The sequence below is a fragment of the Leopardus geoffroyi genome, chromosome C1, assembly GCF_018350155.1.
Source record: "Leopardus geoffroyi isolate Oge1 chromosome C1, O.geoffroyi_Oge1_pat1.0, whole genome shotgun sequence".
In the NCBI taxonomy this organism is placed as follows: Eukaryota; Metazoa; Chordata; class Mammalia; order Carnivora; family Felidae; genus Leopardus; species Leopardus geoffroyi.
Window position 1 is genome coordinate 3,877,326 of NC_059328.1, and position 20,515 is coordinate 3,897,840.

Genomic DNA, 20,515 nt, shown 5'->3' on the forward strand with positions numbered 1-20,515 from the left:
GCAAGCAGTTGGCCCCAAGGTCGGGTGTGCCAGAAAAGAGGTGCAGGCAGGTGGGCCCAAGGTCAGGTGTGCAGGAGGTTCAGAGAGGAGAGAGAAGACTGGGAAAGTAGGCAGGGCTGGCCGTGAGTGGTTCAGCATGCAAAGCTGAGGTGCTTGGACCTGACAGAGAAGGCCCTGGGCAGCCATTGAGGCCTTTAGGGAAAGGCATGATGTGATAGATCCCTGGGTGGGCAGCAGGAACGGGACTCTGGTGACAGGGGAATGACCATAGTCCAGGCAGGCACTCCCAAGGCCAGTGGTGGAAATGGGCAAGAGAGGGAGTGTTCCAAGGGATGCTCATGTGGACAGAGCCCACAGAGCTGGGAGTAGGAACCTCTGCTCGGGGCAGAGGGGTGACATGGAGGCACGGCTAGCCATGGGGCTCATGGTGGCGGCCAGAGCTGAAGCTGGCGGGGGGGGGGGGGGCCAAAGAAGCGTCCTGGAAGGTCGTTCAGGGGAAAGGCTCCACGAGTAGAACACTGGAAGCAAGAGTGCTTGGAGGAAGAGGAGCGGCCTGGGGTGCAGGTGGGGGTGACAGAGTTGGGGAGGTGATGGAGGTGATACAGGTGCAGGGGGCAGAGGTGATGCGGATGTGTGCGCGCGTGTGTATACGTGTGTCTTCACGCCCGTGCACGCGTGCCCCTGAGGCGCCCAGCTCTCCGCACGCTTCAGGAACCCAGCATCGTCCTGCTGGGGGTCCAGACCTGGTGGAGACTCGAGTCCGGCTGCAGCCTGAGATGCCGACCAGGGCCCGTGCAGGCTGCACTGTGGCACCGGGCGGCCCCTCGGAGGAGCAGCCGGAAGACGATGTGCTCTCACCCCACCACTCACCACCCTGCTCGGTTCGGCCTCGTGGGGAGTCTGTGTTAAGTAGAAGAAAAGCACCTCCCGCTCGGAGCAGCAGGACATGCCTCGTGCGTTCAGCCCGTCCTGGCAGGAGGGTCTCCACGGGGAACGAGGCAGCCCCGGTCCCGCCACGGGGGGCTCGCCATCAAGTTGGGAGACAGCCAGGTGAGCAATCACGAGCTCCGAAGGAGAGGCACGCGCTGACATGTGACAGACGGGTCACTTTGGAGAGAGCGCTCCAGGACACTGCCTCTAGCGACGTGACGTTTGAGCAGGGACACAAAGGAAGAGCGTGCCAGGCAGAGAGACAGCACCTGCAAAGGCCCTGCGGTACAAGAGAAGAAACCGCTCCGGCCAGGGACTGAGGAGCAGGAGAGGACACCACCAGCCTCTCACCTGGATGTCCAGTGGGCAGAAATCAAGAGTGGGACACCCAACCGAGGGAGCCCCCCAGGCGCCCCAGTGGCGCTTCCTCTATCCACGCCACTAAGAGGACACATTGTACCCCATCCATTCAAAGTCCAACTTCAGGGCAGGACCCTGAAGGCCCAGCCTTTTCTCCGGGACTGCGCAGGTCACCGTGTCCAGGAGAGTGAGGTGTGGCATCTCTGGCCTGCTGTTTTCATCAGGTAGAGGCTCTGCCAGCGTGAGAGGGCAGGTGGCCTTACGGCGGAGGACGCTCTCCAGGTGCATCGCTCCTCCGCACTAATCAGGAGCATCACAAGCAGGGTTTAAAAATACTATGTTTATTTCATTTCAGTGCAGGCGCGAGAAAGAGAACGTACAGCCTGTATGAGCAACTCACATCAAAAATAAATGAGGCAAAAAGAGTAACCAAAAATAGTACGGCATCGGAGGCAGCAGCCTGTGTCCCTCGGCCAGCTGTCCCCGGCGAGCGGCATCGCAGAGAGCGGCCAGGAGGACGGCTTTGCATGCTTATTCCGGAACAGATTAATCAGGCCTGCAATCCGATGATAGATCAGAATTACTAGCAAAGTAAGAGCAGGATAATTACTCGGGGCGCACAGGGCCCCTGTACGTCCTCCCCTCCAGCCCTGCACCCCCGCCAAGCAGCGGGCCAGGGTGCGGCCAGCAGGCAGTGTGGGGTCACCTCTGACCTTCCTGGCAGAATGTTCACACAGGACAGGCCCCAGCCCCCTGCGAAGCAGATGCTGTGGACCTCACGAGGGCCCACGCTTTTGTCTTGATCTCATTGTGGTGGACGTCGCCTTTATTTTTTTATGTCATAGATCAGGGTTTTACAAACTACAAGGACCCACTCCAGCCCACCACCTGCTTCTGTAAATAAAGTTCTATTAGAACACAGCCACCCCCGTCCGGTCACACACTCTCTGCTGGCTTTCGCACAGCCTTGCTGCTGAGACCAACTGGCCCACAAAGCCTAAAATATTGACGCTCTGGCCCTTACCCTCCCAATCTTGGGAGGTCTCCCACCCTAGATGTTTTTCATCATATGCCTAAGCATCCTAGGCAAGCATCCTGTCCACCTAAAGACAACCATTGGTGACAGGGTTCAGTTTGGGGCTGTGTCTGTGCTGATGTTGATCGGAGCTTTAGACGTGTTGCTGGGGGCGAACAAAGAAATGAAGATTCTGCAATAATTAGGTTTCTCTTGCGTCAGGAACATCTTTGGGGCAGGGATATTTGAGCCACACAGCTAGACTCAGACCCCCGCCCCCCGGCACGCCCCTGTGAAGGGAGAGCATATGTGCCACCACCTATGGACAGCTACAGCTGTCCCACTGGCCCCCGAGGGCCAGGCGGGGTCCCCACACCCACCTGCTGGCCTCCCTCCCTGCTCTGTTCCCCAGGCATCGGAGAAGGAGCTGGTAGAACCCTGCTGGGCAGGGCCGGGAGGGACCTCGCTCTTGGGGCGTCCCTTTCCCTGCAACGTTGTCTGGACTGTCCCTCTGGCTTCCACGAGTCATCGTGGAGCCCTTTCAAACCTCAAGCTGGGCCTGTGGCCCTGCGTCCACCCATTCTGGGGCCTTCTGGGGAGGGGGTCCTCTCAACAGACCACAGAACCAAGTCCTGCATTCAATCAGGTGTTTTGACTTGGCCTGTCCTGAATGCTTGGGAAATCTGCACCGCATGTTCCTGGGGGAGGCGTCCCCCAGGAAAGAAATGCAGGGAGCTTTTCAACCGTGAAGGCTCGCATTGCTGCGAAGGCTCCGGGGGACCTCTCGCACATGGCGTGACAGGTGGGGAGTGTAGGCGGGATGGCAGTGGCATTACTGAGCACGTGCCAACAATAACTCGCCACGTGGGGACACATGCCCCCCCGCGTCAACAAGGGCTCCCCCTGATGTTGCTCGCCTCTTCGTAGTGAGGTTTTGGACGAGGATGAGCAGAACCCTAGAGGTCACACCACCCCCGAAACGGGTCTGCCTTCTGGATAGGGGTTCTTAGCGTGGATTTGCGTGTCCAATCCCCAGAGGGGAGGTTGTGATCTCATGAGACGAAAACCCCCAGCCGACTCCCAGGGTTGGCTTGAAAGACACCAAACCCCCCACCATGCCCCCAAATGCGAGAGACAAATAACAGAGTCCAAGAGCATGCTTGTGGCTCAGCGCTGAGCACCACGCAGAGAGAGGTAAAGACCCAGACCTGGGTCCAGAAGCAAGTGTGGGCACAGGGCGGAGAGGGGTGTGGGACGGGGAGGCTCATGTGAAGCAGGCGGGTGGGGGGGGGGGTTTGTTTCTCCAGGAGGGAGGCCAGGCTGTCTAATGAGGCGTGGTGACGAGCAGTGTCGTCCTGGGTCAGGGCTCTGCAAACCTCTTGTACGAAGGACTAGAGAGCAAATGTTTCTGGTGTGCAGGTAATGCGGTCGCTGTCGAAACCCCCCGGCCCTGCCATGTAGCATGAACACAGTCATGAACAATATGTGACTAAGTGCTGTGGTCTGAATGTGACACACACCCCCGCCACCCCACCCCCCACCCCCCCCCCGGCTCCAAATTCACATGTGCTGACCCCCAGTGCAATAGTGTTTGGAGGCGGGGCCTTTGGGAGGTGATTAGGATTTGATGAGGTCGTGAGCCCAGGGCCCTCTGATGGGATTGGTGCCCTTGTAAGAAGATGATGAGACCCCAGCAGGCTCGCTGTCTGCCATTTGAGGACACAGCCCGACTGTGAACGAGGACTCGGGCCCTCACCAGACACTGAGTCTGCTGGCACCTTGATCTTGGACTTCCAGCTTCCAGAACTGTGAGAAACCCATGTCTGTTGCCGAAGCTCCCCCAGTCTGTGGCATTTTGTTATGGCAGCCAGAGCAGAACAGCACAACAAATGAGCATGGCCCTGTGCCAATAAAACTTTATTTATGGATGCTGAAACTTGAAGTTTATGTAATTTTCATTCCCGTGGAATAGTCTTCTTTTGTTTTTCTTCCAACCACTTAAAAGCCACTCTTCGCGCACAGGCCACGCAAACACAGGTGATAGGCTGGATTGGGCCCCCAGGCCCTTGCCAAACCCTGTCCCAGAGCAAGGAAGGAGACCCCCTCCCTCCCTGACTGCTGACCAAGGCCTGAGATACTGTTCCTGGCTCCGGGTGCCTTGTCCTTTTCCAGAGAATCTCCACCAACAGCGGACTGGAGGATGGGACCTCAGTGTTGATGTTCCAGAAAGAGGCCACACCCAGGGGTGGCTAATTATGTGCCCAGGCTCTGAAGTCAGCCCCTCAAGCGTCAAATCTCTGCCCCTGACCCGGGCCCAGTGTCCTCCACAGCATGACGGAGTCTCCCAGCCACCTTTACGGTTCTGTAAGGGTTCCGCGTGACAGAGAAGCAATGCACATCACGTGCCGTTGGCCCAAATGAAATTTAAGTCGGAAACCTCGGGGGGAAACATTGAAAGACGCGGCAGGGGAGCGGCGCGGGACGTGTGAGGATGTCTGCGAGATGGATAGTAGTGCCGTGAGACGTAGAGACAGGATTTGCCTCTGGAGAGCAGAAGTGGGCCTAGCGGGTGTAGTTACAAGGACAGGGATTTCAAAGCAACATAAAAAGGACCTTTTTCATCATTTCGGTTGTCCTGGGGGGGACTCATCTGTCCCCAGGGGACTCATCTGGGTGATTTTCGAGACCTGCCTGCGAGGGAATCTTGCAGAGGGAAGCGGTGTCTCCAGCGCCCTGGACCTGGGCCTCTGTCCCTCACCCTGGGGGAGTCTAGCACGTGTGAGACCAGTTCTCTGGCTACATACGCCCGGGGAACACGCCCCCTCCCCGCCGCACCCCCCACCGGATCTCAGCCGGAGGAACACGAGTTACATCAAGGCAATACTTGCTTCTTAAATTGTGGAAATATCCAGAACCGCTGTGAGGTTCCCCACCTAGCAGGAAGATGTTTGGGGTGGTCTCAAGACCCGTCTGGGACACGATCTTGTTCTCTGGCCGAGTCGTGGGGGACAGCAGTAGACTCTGCTCGCTGCACGTCGCCCCACTCGGGCCTTTGTGGCACCACCTCCTGGACCCTGACCCTCTCTGAGACACCCCCCGCCCCGCCCCGAACTCCCAGCGTTACTCCTTCTGCTGAAAACGGAGGTAGAACGAGGTCAGCAGCCTCCTCCATGAGGAAGAATGTACCGGAAGACTCCCTTTCCATCAGGAAAGCGAAACTTTCCTGGAAGCCCCACCCACCAGGACTCTGCCATAGACCGCGTCCCAGGCCACAGTAGCTGGGAGATAATTCAGGAGTGGCGACTGGGCCAGCAACCCTACCGCCATGTTTACTGATCCAGCCTGAACGTGGGGCTCAGACTCATCGGTGCCAGAGAGGAGCCCCTCCTGTGGGGTGTCTCCAACTTTGCTGCCCCGCATTTGCGCACTCGCCAGCCCTCCTGGTCTAAGGCAACTGTTTACAAAGAGTCAGTGGACGCAATAGACACGTAAGGGCCAGGGATGGTGCTGGGGTGTGAGGGCTGCAGATGGTCATGTGAAATGTTCGACTTTTGCCTGCTTCCTGGAGGTCTGTGATAGCACTGAATTAAGCCTGCCTTCTCAGGGCACAGGGTCACGGGGCTGGCGGGCGCTGGCGGGGTCCCGAGTCAGGCCCGAGGGGGCGCTTCAGACCAGCAAGAGGAGAGAGCCCTGGTCCAGAGTCACACCCTCCTGGTTCCCCTCCCAGCTCTGCCACTGACGACTGAGTGCCCTGGGATACGATTTCGTATAGTGAGGCTTGGCTTTCTCATCTATAAAGCGCTGCGGCCCGTGGGGGCTACAGGGCGGGGGGGAGAGCCTGGGGTGCGGCCCAGAGGGGCTCCCCTCCCCCACTGCCTCATGGTCTCTCTTTTCCATTGTCCCATTTGCTCTCGTCTCTTCTGCCTCCTGTTCACCTCCCATCACTTGGGAGATCTGAGCGCCCCAAACCGTTCACTTCTTTTACCTCTTTTCCCCGTCACCCCGTCCGTGTCTTAACCCTGCTGGGGACACGTAGCGCCACCCCTAATCTGAGGCACAGGGGCTGACTCCCTGTGCCCACCCCTGGGGGAAGGGGAGCCCGCTCTACTCCCCGGAACCATGGGGAAGGGGACGGCCAGGGCTGCGGTGGCACAGCACAGGGGCAGAGGGGATGCTCCGTCCGGATCCTCCCTTGGCCTCGCTCTCCCCCAGCTGAGGGGCCTCCCCAGGAAGGAAGGGTAGAGCAGGGAGAGGCTATGAGGAAAAACAGTCCCCTCCACCTGTCCTCCCCGCCCGGGGCTGCCCCACCTGCACATAGTTTGCTTGCACCTGCTGTGCCCTGGCACCGTGTTGGGACCACTGGGATGCGAAATGGGTGAGGCAGAGCCGTGCTGGGTCTGAATCCCAGCCATGGGCCTGACCTTTGACCCTCAGTGTCATCATCTGTGGAATGAGGAGGGCAGCAGTACCCTCTGAGGGCTGTGGGGGTGACCAGATAAGGGGAAACAGGTGAAAGTCGTGCAGCCCGGCCCTGGTACAAAGCTGTCACCAAGAAGCGGAACTCTGTGACCTCGCCAGGACCAGCCGGGAGCTGCGTGTGTGTCCCTCTCCCCCTCCGGGAAAGGGGCCCACTGCTTGCCTGCCAGGGTCCGCTCCTGTTCTGGAGGGAGGGGACACGCCCAGTGTCCTTCCCCTTCTCATCCCCTGCCCCCTCCCCCGGAGAGGCGGCTGTGCTGCCAGCCAGGAAGGTTGGGGTGTCCGCCCGGGAGCGGAGGCCCCACCCCAGCGCCTCGGGGGCCCCTGGCTCGCCAGGAACCCTCCCACATGAGCTGCCACCCACTTCCTGGTTGGCCCTGTGGTCCCGTGCCTTCCACCTCCTACGCACGAAAATGATCTCGTCTCAGCAACAGGTACCTGGGGTGTTTCAGGGATCCTGTTTGCCGAATGGGGTTTGTGCTCGAGGGAGGTGGGCACCCCAGCTCCCTGAGCGGGGCTTAGCGCTCCCCTGACATCCAGGGTTAATCGGGCTGGCCACTGCCCTGGGGCCCCGTGCCCACACGGGGCTGGCTGCAGCCGGGAGAGCTGTCCCTGCTGGACCCAGGCACAGCCCGTGTGGCCATCTGTCACAGCAGAGCAGCTACAGGCGTCCTGCCTGCACGGGGACACCGCAGGCCCCCCACAACCCGGCGACAACAGCCAGGGCAGGCGGGTGGGGCCGAGCAGGCTGGCACCCAGCAGAGGTGTCTGACTGGGACACGGGACACAGTTCTGCCTGGCGTCTGCTTTCATCCCTGGGGCAACAAGACAGGAGCTGCCTGGAGATCAGAAGCGCTGTGGGGCCACCTCTGTCCTGCCCTTGGGGGAGAGGGAGCGCCAGCTGCCAGGCGCTCCCACAAGCTCCTGGAGGGATCCCTGCCCGTCTGCTTCTCCCGAACCCCTCTCCGGGGAGTTCCCGTCTCTGAGAGGAAAGTAGTTTCACAGGCAGAAGAAGTGAGGGTCCCTGCCTTAGAAGGAAATGAGCGGGTCCCCACCCCTCGTGTCTCCCGCAGAGCTGAGCACAGGGCCAACAGCAGGGTAGTGGGGGGGGGGCACAATAGGGGGGACCCTGAAGGCACTCCCCACCTGGCGGCTCTGTCTTGGGGAGACAGCCCGTGGCCCCCATGCGGGAGAGGAGGGCAGGGGTGGTCAGGGAGTTCCCTGCTGCCCAAGGGGCTTCCTCCCTGCCCAGAAAAGCCAAGGGCCTCTGGGGACGGTGTTCCCTCCCTCCCCCACCGGCTTCTCTTCTCCACTTCTGTGCCAGGGTGTGGTCACGGTAGGAGGGTGAGGCGGAGATGGCCAGAAGGAGGCGGCAGGAGGGGCCTGCCAGCTTCCCGAGGTGGGGCAGGAGGGCCACCAAGCTTTGCTGAATGAATGACAGAGGGGACGCCGTGGTTACAGGGTTCTGGAGCACGGAGCACGCGGGGGCTCGCGTCCTACTTCTTGGACTGACTAGCTGCAGCTCTGAGGCCCCCTGTGCCCTGGCTCCAGGTGAGGGCCCGTCCCGCTTGTGGTTGGCACGACCTGGATGGAGGGGGTGGTGCTCCTCGGCGCCAGGGGTGGTCCAAGCTTCCACTTACTCTCGGGGGGGCGGGGGGCAGTTCCCAAGACTGGGGGTCTTTGGCCCCTGACCCTGGCGGACCCCTGTCAGTCGCTGTGCATCCCCTGGGTGTGCCTGGGGGCCACAGCAGGGCTCCTGCTTCAGTCAGGAGGCGCTCAGCCTGCAGGTGCATGACGGGTGGGTGTGGATCTGGGTGGGCTGCATGAGGGCAGAGGCATTTCAGTGTTGCTCTGGGAAAGTTGAAAGTTTGGGACCGTGATGGGTTTTTTTGTTTGGTTGGTTGGTTTTTTTTTGCATCGTGGCACTAATGAGATATGAATGGGGCCTCTCCCTGCAAGAGTGTAGCCGGAGCCCCATGCTGGGGTGGCCTGTGTGTCATCAGGGGACAGGCACCCGAGTGTTGCTTTGAAAACAATTTCTAGCCTGTCGTCTTTTTAAGAAATTCTCACTGGGACTCTGCAGCTTGGTCCCACTGTGTCTGCTGCTGTCCGAACACGTGACATCCACGGTGCTTCCTGTCAGGTGGGCTGATGGCCATGCCGCTCCTGGCTCAGGAGCTTGGAGGACAGACGGAGGTTTCTCTGTGGCAAAGAGCAGAGGGTCCTGGCCGGGGCCCCCTGCCCCCCATCCAAGGCTGAGCATGGCCTGGGGGTACTGCTTGGAAATGGGGTTGTGGATCCCCGGACCGCCTCCCCACCGGGCCCCTGGGCCATCCTTCCAGCCCCTGGGCCTCTCTGCTCACGCCCAAGATGCCCCACAGGCAGAGCCGATCCCCCGAGTGCGCTCGGACTGGCAGTGCCTCCGCGGACGGACTCACTCTTGCCCGCCACCCCTGCTCACGGGGAGGAGTGGGCTTGCGTCTCGCGGCACCCCGCTTGGGGGAGAGAGAGGAAGGGTGTGTTACGCAAGCAGCCTTCCGGATCTGGTGGTTTTGAGCAGTTACACCTCTTCCTGTCTCTTTGTGGGGTGCACACTGGCTGCCGTGGCTGCTGCAGCTTTGGACCCATAAAAGGCGGTGGTTTCACGCCATGTCATAGTCACAGTGGTTCTTCGGGGCTTTGGCAGGAAGGATTTCCAGGGACGGAGTAGCAACACGCAAAGTAAGGTGAGCTCGACAGACAGGAGCTTGAGTCCCAGCCCCGAGCCCCGAGGCTTCTGGGAAGAGCCCCCCGACGTCCACCACCCCCAACAGCACGAACCTCTCCTGTCTTCTCCCCCTCGGGCAGTGTTCACGAGCGCCCAGCGTGTGCCTGGTGCTGCTCTGGGCACTCGGACCCACCGGGGAACAAAAGAGACAGAGCTCCCTGCCCTGGCGGAGCCGACGTCCAGGGGTCTCACAGGAGATGGGGAAGGAGTAAACGTGGGGAATCATCCATCGCTGGTGTCTCGGTAATGACCCGCGCCAGACCTCCGGGTCCTCGCCCCCGCCCCCTTATTAGGGCTGGCCTTTGCAGCCAAGAGAACAAAAGTCCTGAGCCTCTGGCATAAAGGACATCGAAGCTTCTCTCTCTCCACCCCTCCCTCTGGAGGAAGCCAGCTGCCTCGGCATGAGAGACCCAGGTGGTGGGAAGGGGGCCCCTGCTCACCCCTGTGTGTGAAACATCTAGCATCTCCAGCCCCAGCCCAGCGGACACCCTCACTGCAACCTCAGGAGAGACCCTGGGCCAGAGCTACCCGGCTGGGACAACCCCCAATCCCTGACTTTCCAAAGCCACGTGAGAATTCTTTGTTGTTTCCAGCCCTAACCCGGGTCACGTGGCAATAGGTGAACTCATGCAGTGTTAGAATTCTTTTTGTTTTTAAGTTTATTTTTGAGAGAGAGACAGAGACAGAGACAGAGTGCGAGCAGGGGAGGGGCAGAGAGAGAGGCAGACACAGAATCCGAAGCAGGCTCCAGGCTCCGAGCTGTCGGCACAGAGCCCGACGTGGGGTTCGAACCCACAAACCGCGAGATCATGACCTGAGCCGAGGTTGGATGTTTAATCCACTGAGCCACCCAGGGGCCCCCAGTGTTGTAATTCTTAAATCCTCCACTAGGTGGGGACAAGCCTTCTGGAAGCTTTGAGCTTCCAGGATGATCAGGAATTGGGATGCAGCCGCAGACGGCCCAAGAAACACAGGTCCCACTATGACGCTGAATCATCTCTGCATGTGGCTGGCCACATCCACAAGGGGTTCGTCCTTTTCTGGGGAAAAGACGAGCAGCCCCCACGGGCAAAGCAGAGAGGCGGCGAGGGGAAAGCAGATGTGGTAGCAAATCTGAGGACCCTAAGAAGAAGAGACCACCGCCTGGGAGTAGGCGGGGGCACATCTGTGGCCCGTGGTGCACACCTCCTTGAGGAAGGAAGTATGATCAGGGGCTCCCCGGTCCTGGACCGGCACCTTCTGTCCAGCAGGGCCAGGCACAGGTGGATCCCAGCCCGCGGCCCTCCCAGCGCACCCCCCACCCGTTAGCACGTCAGATCCTCCTCAACTCCCATTATCCCATTTCACAGATGGAGAAACTGACACTTAGGAAGGTTGAAAGATCTGCCCCAGGTCAGACAGCAGATCTGAGCCCAACCGGACCTTGCCTCCCTCCCTGACACCTGGAATGGTCTCCTCGGGTCACCCACAAGGCGGGATTGTGTCATCAGACCAGCCCTGGAGGAGGATAGAAGCGTGTGTGGTGGCTCTGGTGAGGCTTCGAGTCAGGAACTGTGACCCAGGGCTCAGGAGCTTGTGCTAAATGACGTTTCCCACTGCCCGGTTTTCTTGCGCTCCAGAATCTACGGCGGTGAGACGAGCGGAGGCTTTTTCCGCCAACTGGAGGTCCCTCCCGTGACTCATGAGTCGTAACTTCATGTAACGAGGATGGGCCTGAAGGCTGAAGCCAGTAGAACATACTCCCAGGAGGGCTGAAATCACAGCTCCATTCACCTTCCGTGCGACAGTCCTGGGGGACCAGGGGGTGCGTTCATCCGTGGCGATGGTGGAGGCAAGTCTGCCGCGGCTGAGGCTGGAGCTGACACGGCCTCACTGCTCACCATTGGCCAAAGTATGTGCGGCCGTGTGTGCGTGCGCATGTGACTGTGCGCGAGCCCTGCGTGCGAGTGAGAGAGCGAGGGAGGGAGAGGAGGAGCAGAGAGAGGACAGAGAGCAGGTGTACAAACCAGACAAAATACAGACAATCAGGGAATAGAACGGAGGGCATATGGGCGTTCCTTGCTGTGCTGATTCTTTACAACCTCAATGATGTTTGAAAGTTTGCAGAATAGTAAGCTGAGAAGAAAGGCAGTGCCCATAGATGGAGCCCTGGGCTTTGGGGGGGCCTGCCGTCGTTGTCAGCCCCCCTCCCATACTGTCTGAGAGCTGGGACTTACCCATTTTCTTCCCTCCTGAGCTCAAAGCGTTTTCACTCCTTCCCTCTGCTTCCGTGAGAAACTACAGGCAGGGCTTTGTGAGTGTTTCATGCCTCAGTTTCTCCGAGAATGAGTCAGGCGGCTTGCTCAAGGTCACATCCAGAACAAGTGGATGAAGTGCAGGGGACGGAGGGGCCCAGACTGCGAACCTCCAGGCTGCACCCTGGGCCAGGTAGGCTCTCAAATGGCTTCTGAAGCCTTTCTCCCAGCCTCCCTTCCTCCGTGATCCCTGGGATCGGCAGCCTCCTGCTAGGACGCTGGCCCCTCGGGATGGCCGCGGGACAGACGTGGTCTCTCCTACCTGGACTGTGGCAGCTGCAAACGAGGAGGAGGGCTCTGGGCAGGCCAGCCGAATGCAAGGCAGGGGGCAGGGGAAATCTCACCGGTCCCCCTCCCTCCCCAGGAGGTGGCAAAGGCACCAGCCCCCCAGGAGGAATGAGGCCTGTTGTTCTCGTGAAGTGGGCATGAGGGCGTGGCCAGTGCCTGGCTGCAGGTCGGGGAGCTGGCTGCTGGCTCCAAGGGGAGCCTGACCTTCGGAGTCCAGGCGAGGTGGAGAGGAGTGTGACAGGCGGCCTACTCAGGGGCACCTCCCTGAGTGCAGCCCATATTGTCCCTGTCCCTGTAGCTGCCCTGCGTACCACACCTGGGACCGACAGAGCATTGCACACTCCAGAGAAGACTGCCCTTGTCCCTCATGCGGCCAGGGTCCCCAGGCCCACCCAGCACCGCGGGCAGTCCGTTTGCCCTTAATGCAGATGCCTGGCCCCTTCCCCTCTGCTTTCCCTGGATGAGCCTTCAGCAGGCTGAGTCAGACTCATTCATTCATTCATTCATTCATTCATTCAACAATTTGAATATTTGAGTGTTATTTGAGTGTTTCCCGGGCACAGGTGTGAACACAGCAGACAGATTCATGGAGCCGGTGTCTTAAGGGGAGGGAGACACAGCCCACAACTGGGACACTAGGTGAAGTAGAAGGTATGTTGGAAGGTGACAGTGCTAAGGAGAAAAATGACCAGGAGAGGATTAGAGGAACACGGGGAGATGGGGTTTGCAATTTAAGACAAGGCGTCCAAAGACTCAGCAAAAAAGTGACCTTTGTACAAAGAGGCAGAGGTTGGAGAGGGGGCCTTGGGTGGTTCACGGGGGGTCAGAGAGCTTCCGGCAGAAGGAAGCCTGAAGGTTTGAGTGTCTGTGGGTTCATGAGACACCGAGGCCACTGGTGAACTGCAGGCCTTCCCTCTCGACAGAACGGGCAGCCACTGGAAGGTTTTGAGCAAAGTAATGGCATCTGATTGATGTTCTAGTAGGATCGCTCTGGCTCCTGTAAAGTAGACCATGAGGCGTAATGGTGGAAGCTGAGACCCATCAGGAGGCTGTGGTGAGGACTGTAAGAGGGAAGGTGGTGGCCTGGACCGGAGAGGAGGTGGTAGGGGCCACTGGGGCAAGCATGGGATTCTGGATGTTTCTGAAGATGCCTGTATAATGGGGGAGCCGGGGTAGCGGCGGCCAGGGGCTCCACGTGGGACAAGTGAATCTGAGACGCTTGCTCCACACCCTATAGAGATGCCCAAAGGGCAGTTGAATAGATGAGTCTGGGGTCCGGGGGGAAGCTGGGACCTGGAGGTACAGTCGCACGGGTTCCGGTGTAAGCACACGATTCAGAGCCAGGAGAGAGGTGGAAATACGAGGCGCTTCTTGTGATGCAAAAGAAAAGAGATTCACGGTCGCAGAGGTGAACGGGGCAGCCAAGGAGACTGAGAAGCAGCAACGGGGAAACAGGAAGAAAGCGTGCGTCCCAGGAGCCGGAGGGTGGGGGCAGCCCCGCCATCACCCCCAAGCCGTGGGCACCATCAGACTTAGCAACAGGAACGTGACCTTGGCAAGAGTAGCTTCCTCAGAGCGGCAGAGGCAGAAGGGAGAATTGCGGACCAGAAAGGACAGCTCTTTTGAGGAGTCTTCCCGTGAATGGAAGGAGGGAAGCAGGACAGTTGGTGGAGAAGGAAGGGATCCAAGAAGCTGTGCTTTTTGTTGTTTAAGATGAGAGAAGTAATGAGCAACCGCGTGAGGAGGGCAGTGCTCCATAGAGGACAAAGAATCCGCGTTGAGAGTCGAGATGCTCTTGAGTGGGGGCGGGAATGGGGTGTGTGCTCAAGCGGGCGCCGTGGCCGTGGCCGTGGCCGTGGCCAGGCGTCCAGGTGGCAATAGGAGGGGAAACAGAAGGTTCTAAGTCACGTGGCAGAGGACGTGTTGGGGACTTCAGGGGAGAGGCATCACCCGGGGGACTAGTTAGAAATGCAGATTCCTGGGCGCACCCCATATCTGTGGAATCTGAGACTCTTGGTCCCCACAACCATCTCCAATTCAGACGGAGCTTGTGATTCTGGAATCCTGGGAGTTAAGTACCCCTGAGTGCCCAGGCTGGGGGTTGAGACACCACCGCTTAGCAACTGGACCCAGGGAAAGGCAGACAGGAGAGAGTGGGGTGTGGGCTGGGTCACATCCCCCAGTGAAGGGCACAGGCGTCCCGCCTGCTATGGGCTGCCTGGCCCCATCCCCTTCCACAAGACCCTGTGAGGACATGCTGCGTCCCCCACCCCTGTGGCCATCCCTCCTCCCCGGTGACCTCTGGACCACCGTGTTTGGACTCAATGCCTGGCACTCTGGGGACCCCCAGTTCTGTGGCTGTGGTTTCCTGTCCACGGACAGGGCTCCGTGTTGTATAGGCAGCCACCAGCACCTGCGCACAGTAGGGCCTCGACAGACATTCTGTGCACCAGTAAATGACTTAAGGTTAACGACTTTCATGAGAAGGTTGGCTTTCGTGCCCTGAGCCACCTGGCAGAGCAAACCCCAGGAGCACCTGATGGGCACAGAGGGGAGCCTGCCTCTGAGGCCTCCCACCCCCAAAGCTGCAGGACTCAATTCCCCTGGAGCTGTGTAACTGACCTCTTTCTGCGGGAGAGGCACCGTGCCTCTTTCTTGCATAGATTTGGGTGGGGGCAGCCAGGCTGGTCCGTCTGGTGACAGTGACCCTGATGGACCCCAGAGTAAAAGAATAGGTCACCAGGAGGCCCTCAGGGTCTGCCCGGAGCCATCCACCAGGTGTGGATGGACAGGGCCAAGCGGACAAGGGGCCTGGGGCCTGGGGAGAGGTGAGCCTGGGTCACGGCATCACTGGTCCTGAGGAATCAGCTGATAAGCCCGAAGACTGGATTCGGCATCAGCCAAGGATCTACTGCATTTCCTTTAAGGATTTAAGTGCATTTCTTTTTTCCATTTTGTCATTTCTTTCTGAATGAGATTTCTCAAGAATGAAACTTTGCAGGGGGCGGGGGGCACCTTCATGGCTCAGCCAGTTAAGCATCCAACTCTTGATCTCGGCTCAGGTCTTGATCTCATGGTTCGTGAGTTTGGGCCCCGCATTGGGCTCAGCTCTGGGCGCGGAGCCTACTTAAAAGAAAGGAAAAGGGGCGCCTGGGTGGCTCGGTCGGTTAAGCGTCCGACTTCGGCTCAGGTCGCGATCTCGCGGTCCGTGAGTTTGAGCCCCGCGTTGGGCTCTGTGCTGGCAGCTCAGAGCCTGGAGCCTGTTTCAGCTTCTGTGTCTCCCTCTCTCTCTGCCCCTCCCCTGTTCATGCCCTGTCTCTCTCTGTCTCAAAAATAAATAAACGTTAGGGGCGCCTGGGTGGCGCAGTCGGTTAAGCGTCCGACTTCAGCCAGGTCACGATCTCGCGGTCCGGGAGTTCGAGCCCCGCATCGGGCTCTGTGCTGACAGCTCAGAGCCTGGAGCCCGTTTCCGATTCTGTGTCTCCCTCTCTCTCTGCCCCTCCCCTGTTCATGCTCTGTCTCTCTCTGTCTCAAAAATAAATAAACGTTAAAATAAAATTAAAAAAAGAGGAAAACTTTGGGGACCTTCGCTGTCTGCATCATTTCTGTCATTTCCGTGAGGCTATCTCTGTAGTGAGATAACCTCTGATTTGCATTTTCTCTCCCCGTTTTTCCAGCATGTTCACACACATGCGCATGCCCCTCACTCAGAGGAGAGCTAAGTGATGAGTGAAACCTAACCTGCACTACGTACGAGCCCTCTGCCGGGGTTGGAACGTGTCCAGAGAAAGCCTGCTTCCTGCTGGCAGGAGGGTCACGTCCCGGCAGAAGGAAGAGTGATGGGCATTCACTGAGAGGCCCCACTGGGAGCAGGCAGGGCTGCGTTTTGAGCCCAGACCATCCTTTTAAAGCCCATCGGCGTGGTGATTTTGGATCAGAGGACCATCACTCTTTTGGAAACCCTGTATTACATCCCTGCTGAGTACCAAGCCCTGTTTGAGGCACAGAGGATGTAACAGTGAACAAAACCAGCAAACTTTCTGTGCTGGTGGGGCTCGCACTCCAGAGAGAGTTAAGACCTCATAACTCAGGGACAGACCATCAAGAAGGTCCCTGCTGCTGATTACACAGGACAGCAGGCAGGGTGCTGGGAGAGAACCCCTGAGCATGATAGTCAGGGGCGGGCTCCCAGAGGAGACCCAACGATGAGAAGGTCGGTCATAAGGGTATTTCAGGCAAAAGGAGCTGTAAGTGCAAAGTCCCTGTGGTAGGTGTGCCCTTGGCCTGTCGGAGAAGAGAAGAAAGGGGTGCATGACCTAATCTCCTTTTAAAGTAGAAATGGAAGGAGGGAGAGCAGTCAGGAGGTCCAGGTGACATGTTGGTGGCTCAGCCTGCGGGTAGCAGGGGGAAAAGCGAATGGACAGACACGTCTGTTGCATTCATTATGTGTTGCTACATAAAAATACTGCTGGAAGCGTAGGGCCTGAAAACTCAGTTTCTGTGAGTCAGGAGTCCGGCAGAGCACAGCTTACCAGGGTCCTCTGCTTCAGGGCCTCACAAGCCTGCAGCCAAGGTGTTTGGCCAGGGCCGGGGTCTCATTTGAAGGCTCGACTGGGGAAGGATACTCTTCCAAGCTCACGCAGTTCGAAGGATTCACTTCTCTGTGGGTGGTGGGACTGAGGGCCTCAGTTCCCGGCCTCACGGGCCTCTCCAGCACGGCAGCCCGCGTCGTCACAGCCAGCGAGGGAGAGAGTCTGCGGGCAAGACAGAAGGCACGACCTGTATCACCTGATGATGGAAGTGACATCCTGTCACCTGTGCCATGTCCTGTAGGGCGGGAGCAGGTCACTAGGTCCGGTGCACACCCATGGGGAGGGCATGAGTCTCTGGAGCCGGGGTTATCCGACTGGCTGCCTTCCTGGAAGCTGCCCCGGAGCACCTGGGAATCTGCAGGCTCAGGGATGAGCCTGGGTGGTGGTGGTGCCACTTCCTGGGACAGGGGAGACAGCCCAGAGTTCTAAGTCCACAGATTTCCCCTGGCACCACCGGGAAAGGGCTCCCGGACCCTCAGGAAGGCAGCTGGGGAGGCGGAAGGGAGAACTACTGAACCCGACCACCCGCCTTGTCTGAGCCCCCATGGGCTGGTCTGTCCATCTGGTGTGGGGGGTACAGGTGCCCGACATACAGGGCCTTCAGGATCACAGAGCCTTCTGGGCAAACCAGACTGCCCTTTTTGAACCACCTCCCCTCTACTCTGCTTTTCCTCCAGAATCTTCCGTCCGTGAAGAAGAGGGCAGGTCAGCACAAGTGAGGCCGGCTCCATGTATCCGGAATCGACAACGGGCTCCCCAGCGCGGCTCTCTCTGCGGCAGACGGGCTCCCCCGGCATGATCTACAGGTGATTCCCCTGCCCCCCCCCCACCCCAGCCACCTGGGCCACTCTCAGGGTCAGTCCTGCGTCTGGTTGGGGGGGGTCCCTGAGGCCACCCCACCCCTTGGCCCAGAGGGAAAGATGGAGGGAGGCCCACAGGACTCTGAGGTGCATGTGGGCAAGCTCTTTCTCCAAGGAAAGGAATGGAAACTTTTAAAACCGAAGTGGGACAGAAAAGCCCGCGATTTTCCCAGAGAGGTGAAGCCAGGATTAGACTTGGCCCCGACTCCCCTGAAATCGTGGAGGTGGCAGGCCCGGAAACAAGTGGGGGACCCTCCCCAGTTCCTGTTTCTTTCTTACACATCACAGGCCATGCAGCCCCCTTTGAGGGGGCTCAGAGCCTTGCACCAGGAGGGTGGAGGCATCCAGCTGCTCACCAGGCACCCTTACCTCCCTAATGTGGAGGCCGCCTCCCAAACCCAGCTCTGGGTCTTTCCGTTTGGAAAGTAGCCCAGGCTGAACCACAGGGAGGGCACTCCAAGGCGTTGGGTGAAGGCTGCTGTCCCGGGCACGGAGCACAGAACCCAGATGGCAGTGGTTGTCCTGAAAGATTGGGGCCCGGGCGGGACACCAGGGGGGCCCATCGGCCCGGATGGATTGGGCCTTTGTCAAAAATTGTTAGGGCCTGATCCAGAGCAAGTATCTGTAGAGCCCACAGGGAAAGGGGGCGTCTCGCCTTCATCCAAGTCCTAAAAAGAACCGCATGGTCACATGCAGACGCGCCAGCACGTGGGGTGGCCGGCAGCTTCTCGGCTTGAGGGTTTTGTACTGTCGTTCTAAAGCAGGTTTCGTTAAAACCCAGACCGTCACCCAGAGGTTTACCTCTCGTCTTAGCTTCCCCGCCCGCCCCGTGTGGGGAAAGAGCCTGGGCGCCCGAGGACCCCGCGTCCGCCCAGGCGGGGCCTCCGCCTCCCTGTGCCACTAGGTGGCGCTGCCACCGAGCACTTGGTACGCGGGCGCGCGTCCTCCCGACCCACAGCCCGGAGCTGAGCGGGGAGGCGCCGGGCCGCGGGGCCGTCGCTGGTGTGTCCCGCGGGGCCGTCGCCTGCACCTCCCTGTGGCTGATGCCAATTGTGGACTCTCTCTCTCTCTCTTTCTCTCCTTTTGCTCTGTCCTCCATCGCTGTCCGCAGTACTCGGTATGGGAGCCCCAAAAGACAGCTCCAGTTTTACAGGTAACGAGCCCTCCGTTTTCCCTAAGACCCGCACGCTGAAGGCAGGGGAGCGGGTGGGAGGGCCACGCCCCGTGCAGGTCGGGTGTGCCGGTGACCTCTCCAGTAAGACACGGGCTCCGGTGGCCACCCACACGGCACCGTGGAAGGCTCTGATGAGCAGCGAGCGTGAGGCCGCTTCCGTGTGTGAGCTGATCTCTAGAGTTCGCTTGCGTTTGAGCAAACGGACTTGCAATACCTGCTTAGCCCTCGCCAGATCCACCTTAAAATCTCACTCGTGGGGCGGCGGATGTGGCTGTCTCCTGTGGTCTCTCGTGGGTTTGTGCTTCTGGGGTGATTAGAGTAAAAGAGAGGGGGCGAACCCACCCGTTCTCCCCTTTTCTTTGGGTGTGAGCTGACTTGTAATCAGAGGCCGATACCGCCTCGGGGGCGTGTGGCTCTGGCGCGACCCGGGTCAGGGGCGGACCTGCTGGTGTTTGTCTGGCGCGCGTCCCCGTTGCTGAACCAGCACAGCGTGTTCTTGGGTCGGAGGCTGTGCCCCAGAGGGACAGGGCGTCCAGGTGCGTCCAAGGCAGGTCAGCCAGCAGAGTCCTCCCGGGCGAGTCCCTTCGGCAGCCTGTAGCTCACCTGTGCGGTGGGGAGGGGAGCCACCAAGGCGGGTGCTCCTCGGGAAGGCTATAACTCCAGAAATTTACTTTGATTGACATTTCGGGAGCCCCGGGTCAGCCCCGCCAGCCTCAGGACCACGTGGCTCTTGGGGGCAGGGCCCTGGTGCACAGTGTTTGTCCTGGCATTCGGGCCGCGAGGTCTGTGTCCAGGAGCAGCTCCCCAGGGTCGCACACACCCACCAGCGCAGAGCCAGGGGGCGGTCGCCGCCGACACCCCCCGGAGGACACGGGGACCTGGATTCCCACAGCCCCCCCGCACCTCTGAGCGTGACAGCGCGTCTGGGTCCTCGGGCTGATTTCGCCACTACTCCAGTGCCTCCCGTGGGGTCTCACTCCTTACGGAGAACCCTAAAATGGTGACTGGAATTGTTGCTCGATGAGATTTTGCCTGAAATAGTTAGATCTGAACCTGGGCTTGCAGATGCTTTTTTCGCATGACACTTTGCCATCACGTACGTATGACGGCATGGTGTATCAGGGCGAGTGCGAGACATTCGTCCCGGAAGGACTTGACCACTGGGACCAAACATGCCTTCGAGCTGCATCCTCTGAGACCCCTGGAGGAGAGGCGTGACAGGGTGGGTGGCGGGGCCGTGGCACAGACCGCCGCCTAAGGGGCCCCGCCGCGGGACGGGACGAGTAGATTGCCAGGTATCACAGAGCCAAAGTGAAGGAGGGTCCCACTCCCCTTGCTGGCCCTCGGGGCCCCACAGATCCAACCTGTTATCCACTCCCTGGGGAGCCTTCTGGTTGACCCCCCCCCCCCGTGCCCAAGAGGCTGTCTTACCCTGAGGTGAGCCCTGATGGAGAACTGCACCCCAGATCCGCCGACCTCTGTCCCTGATGCCCACAGGCTCTGACCGTCCTGCCCTTTGCAGCTCCAGTGTGGTTGCTTCTCACAGACACCGAGGTGTCTCCTGTGGGGTCTCCGACTATGACCTCTAAAGAGGCTGCATCTGTGTTTAATGTACTGGGTGCCACTCGCGGTGGGGCATCCTTGTCACCTGGGCCCTGACACAGCTACCAGAGGGTTAAGTCCATCAGCGGCGTCCTGCCGACTGACCACCCCTCCCCGAATGGGGCAGAGGTGTTCAAGGTGTGCACTCTGCCTTGGG

The 20,515-nt window shown here is 59.6% G+C and overlaps 1 protein-coding gene across 7 annotated transcripts in view; it reads left to right on the forward strand.

Moving 5' to 3' along the window:
- KCNAB2 (potassium voltage-gated channel subfamily A regulatory beta subunit 2) overlaps window positions 1-20,515 on the forward strand; it is an 85,370-nt gene that overhangs the window by 15,865 nt on the left and 48,990 nt on the right. For 2 of the 7 annotated variants that reach the window (XM_045475440.1, XM_045475446.1), the window contains exons 2-3: window positions 17,400-17,528; window positions 18,694-18,735. In XM_045475440.1, coding sequence (XP_045331396.1) covers window positions 17,452-17,528; window positions 18,694-18,735 — 119 coding nt within the window. In that variant the 5' untranslated portion in view covers window positions 17,400-17,451. Of the gene's footprint in view, window positions 1-7,123; window positions 7,216-8,236; window positions 8,333-9,385; window positions 9,508-17,399; window positions 17,529-18,693; window positions 18,736-20,515 lie in introns of those variants that run through there. The other 5 variants (XM_045475447.1, XM_045475445.1, XM_045475441.1 and 2 more) reach the window with 4 other exon arrangements.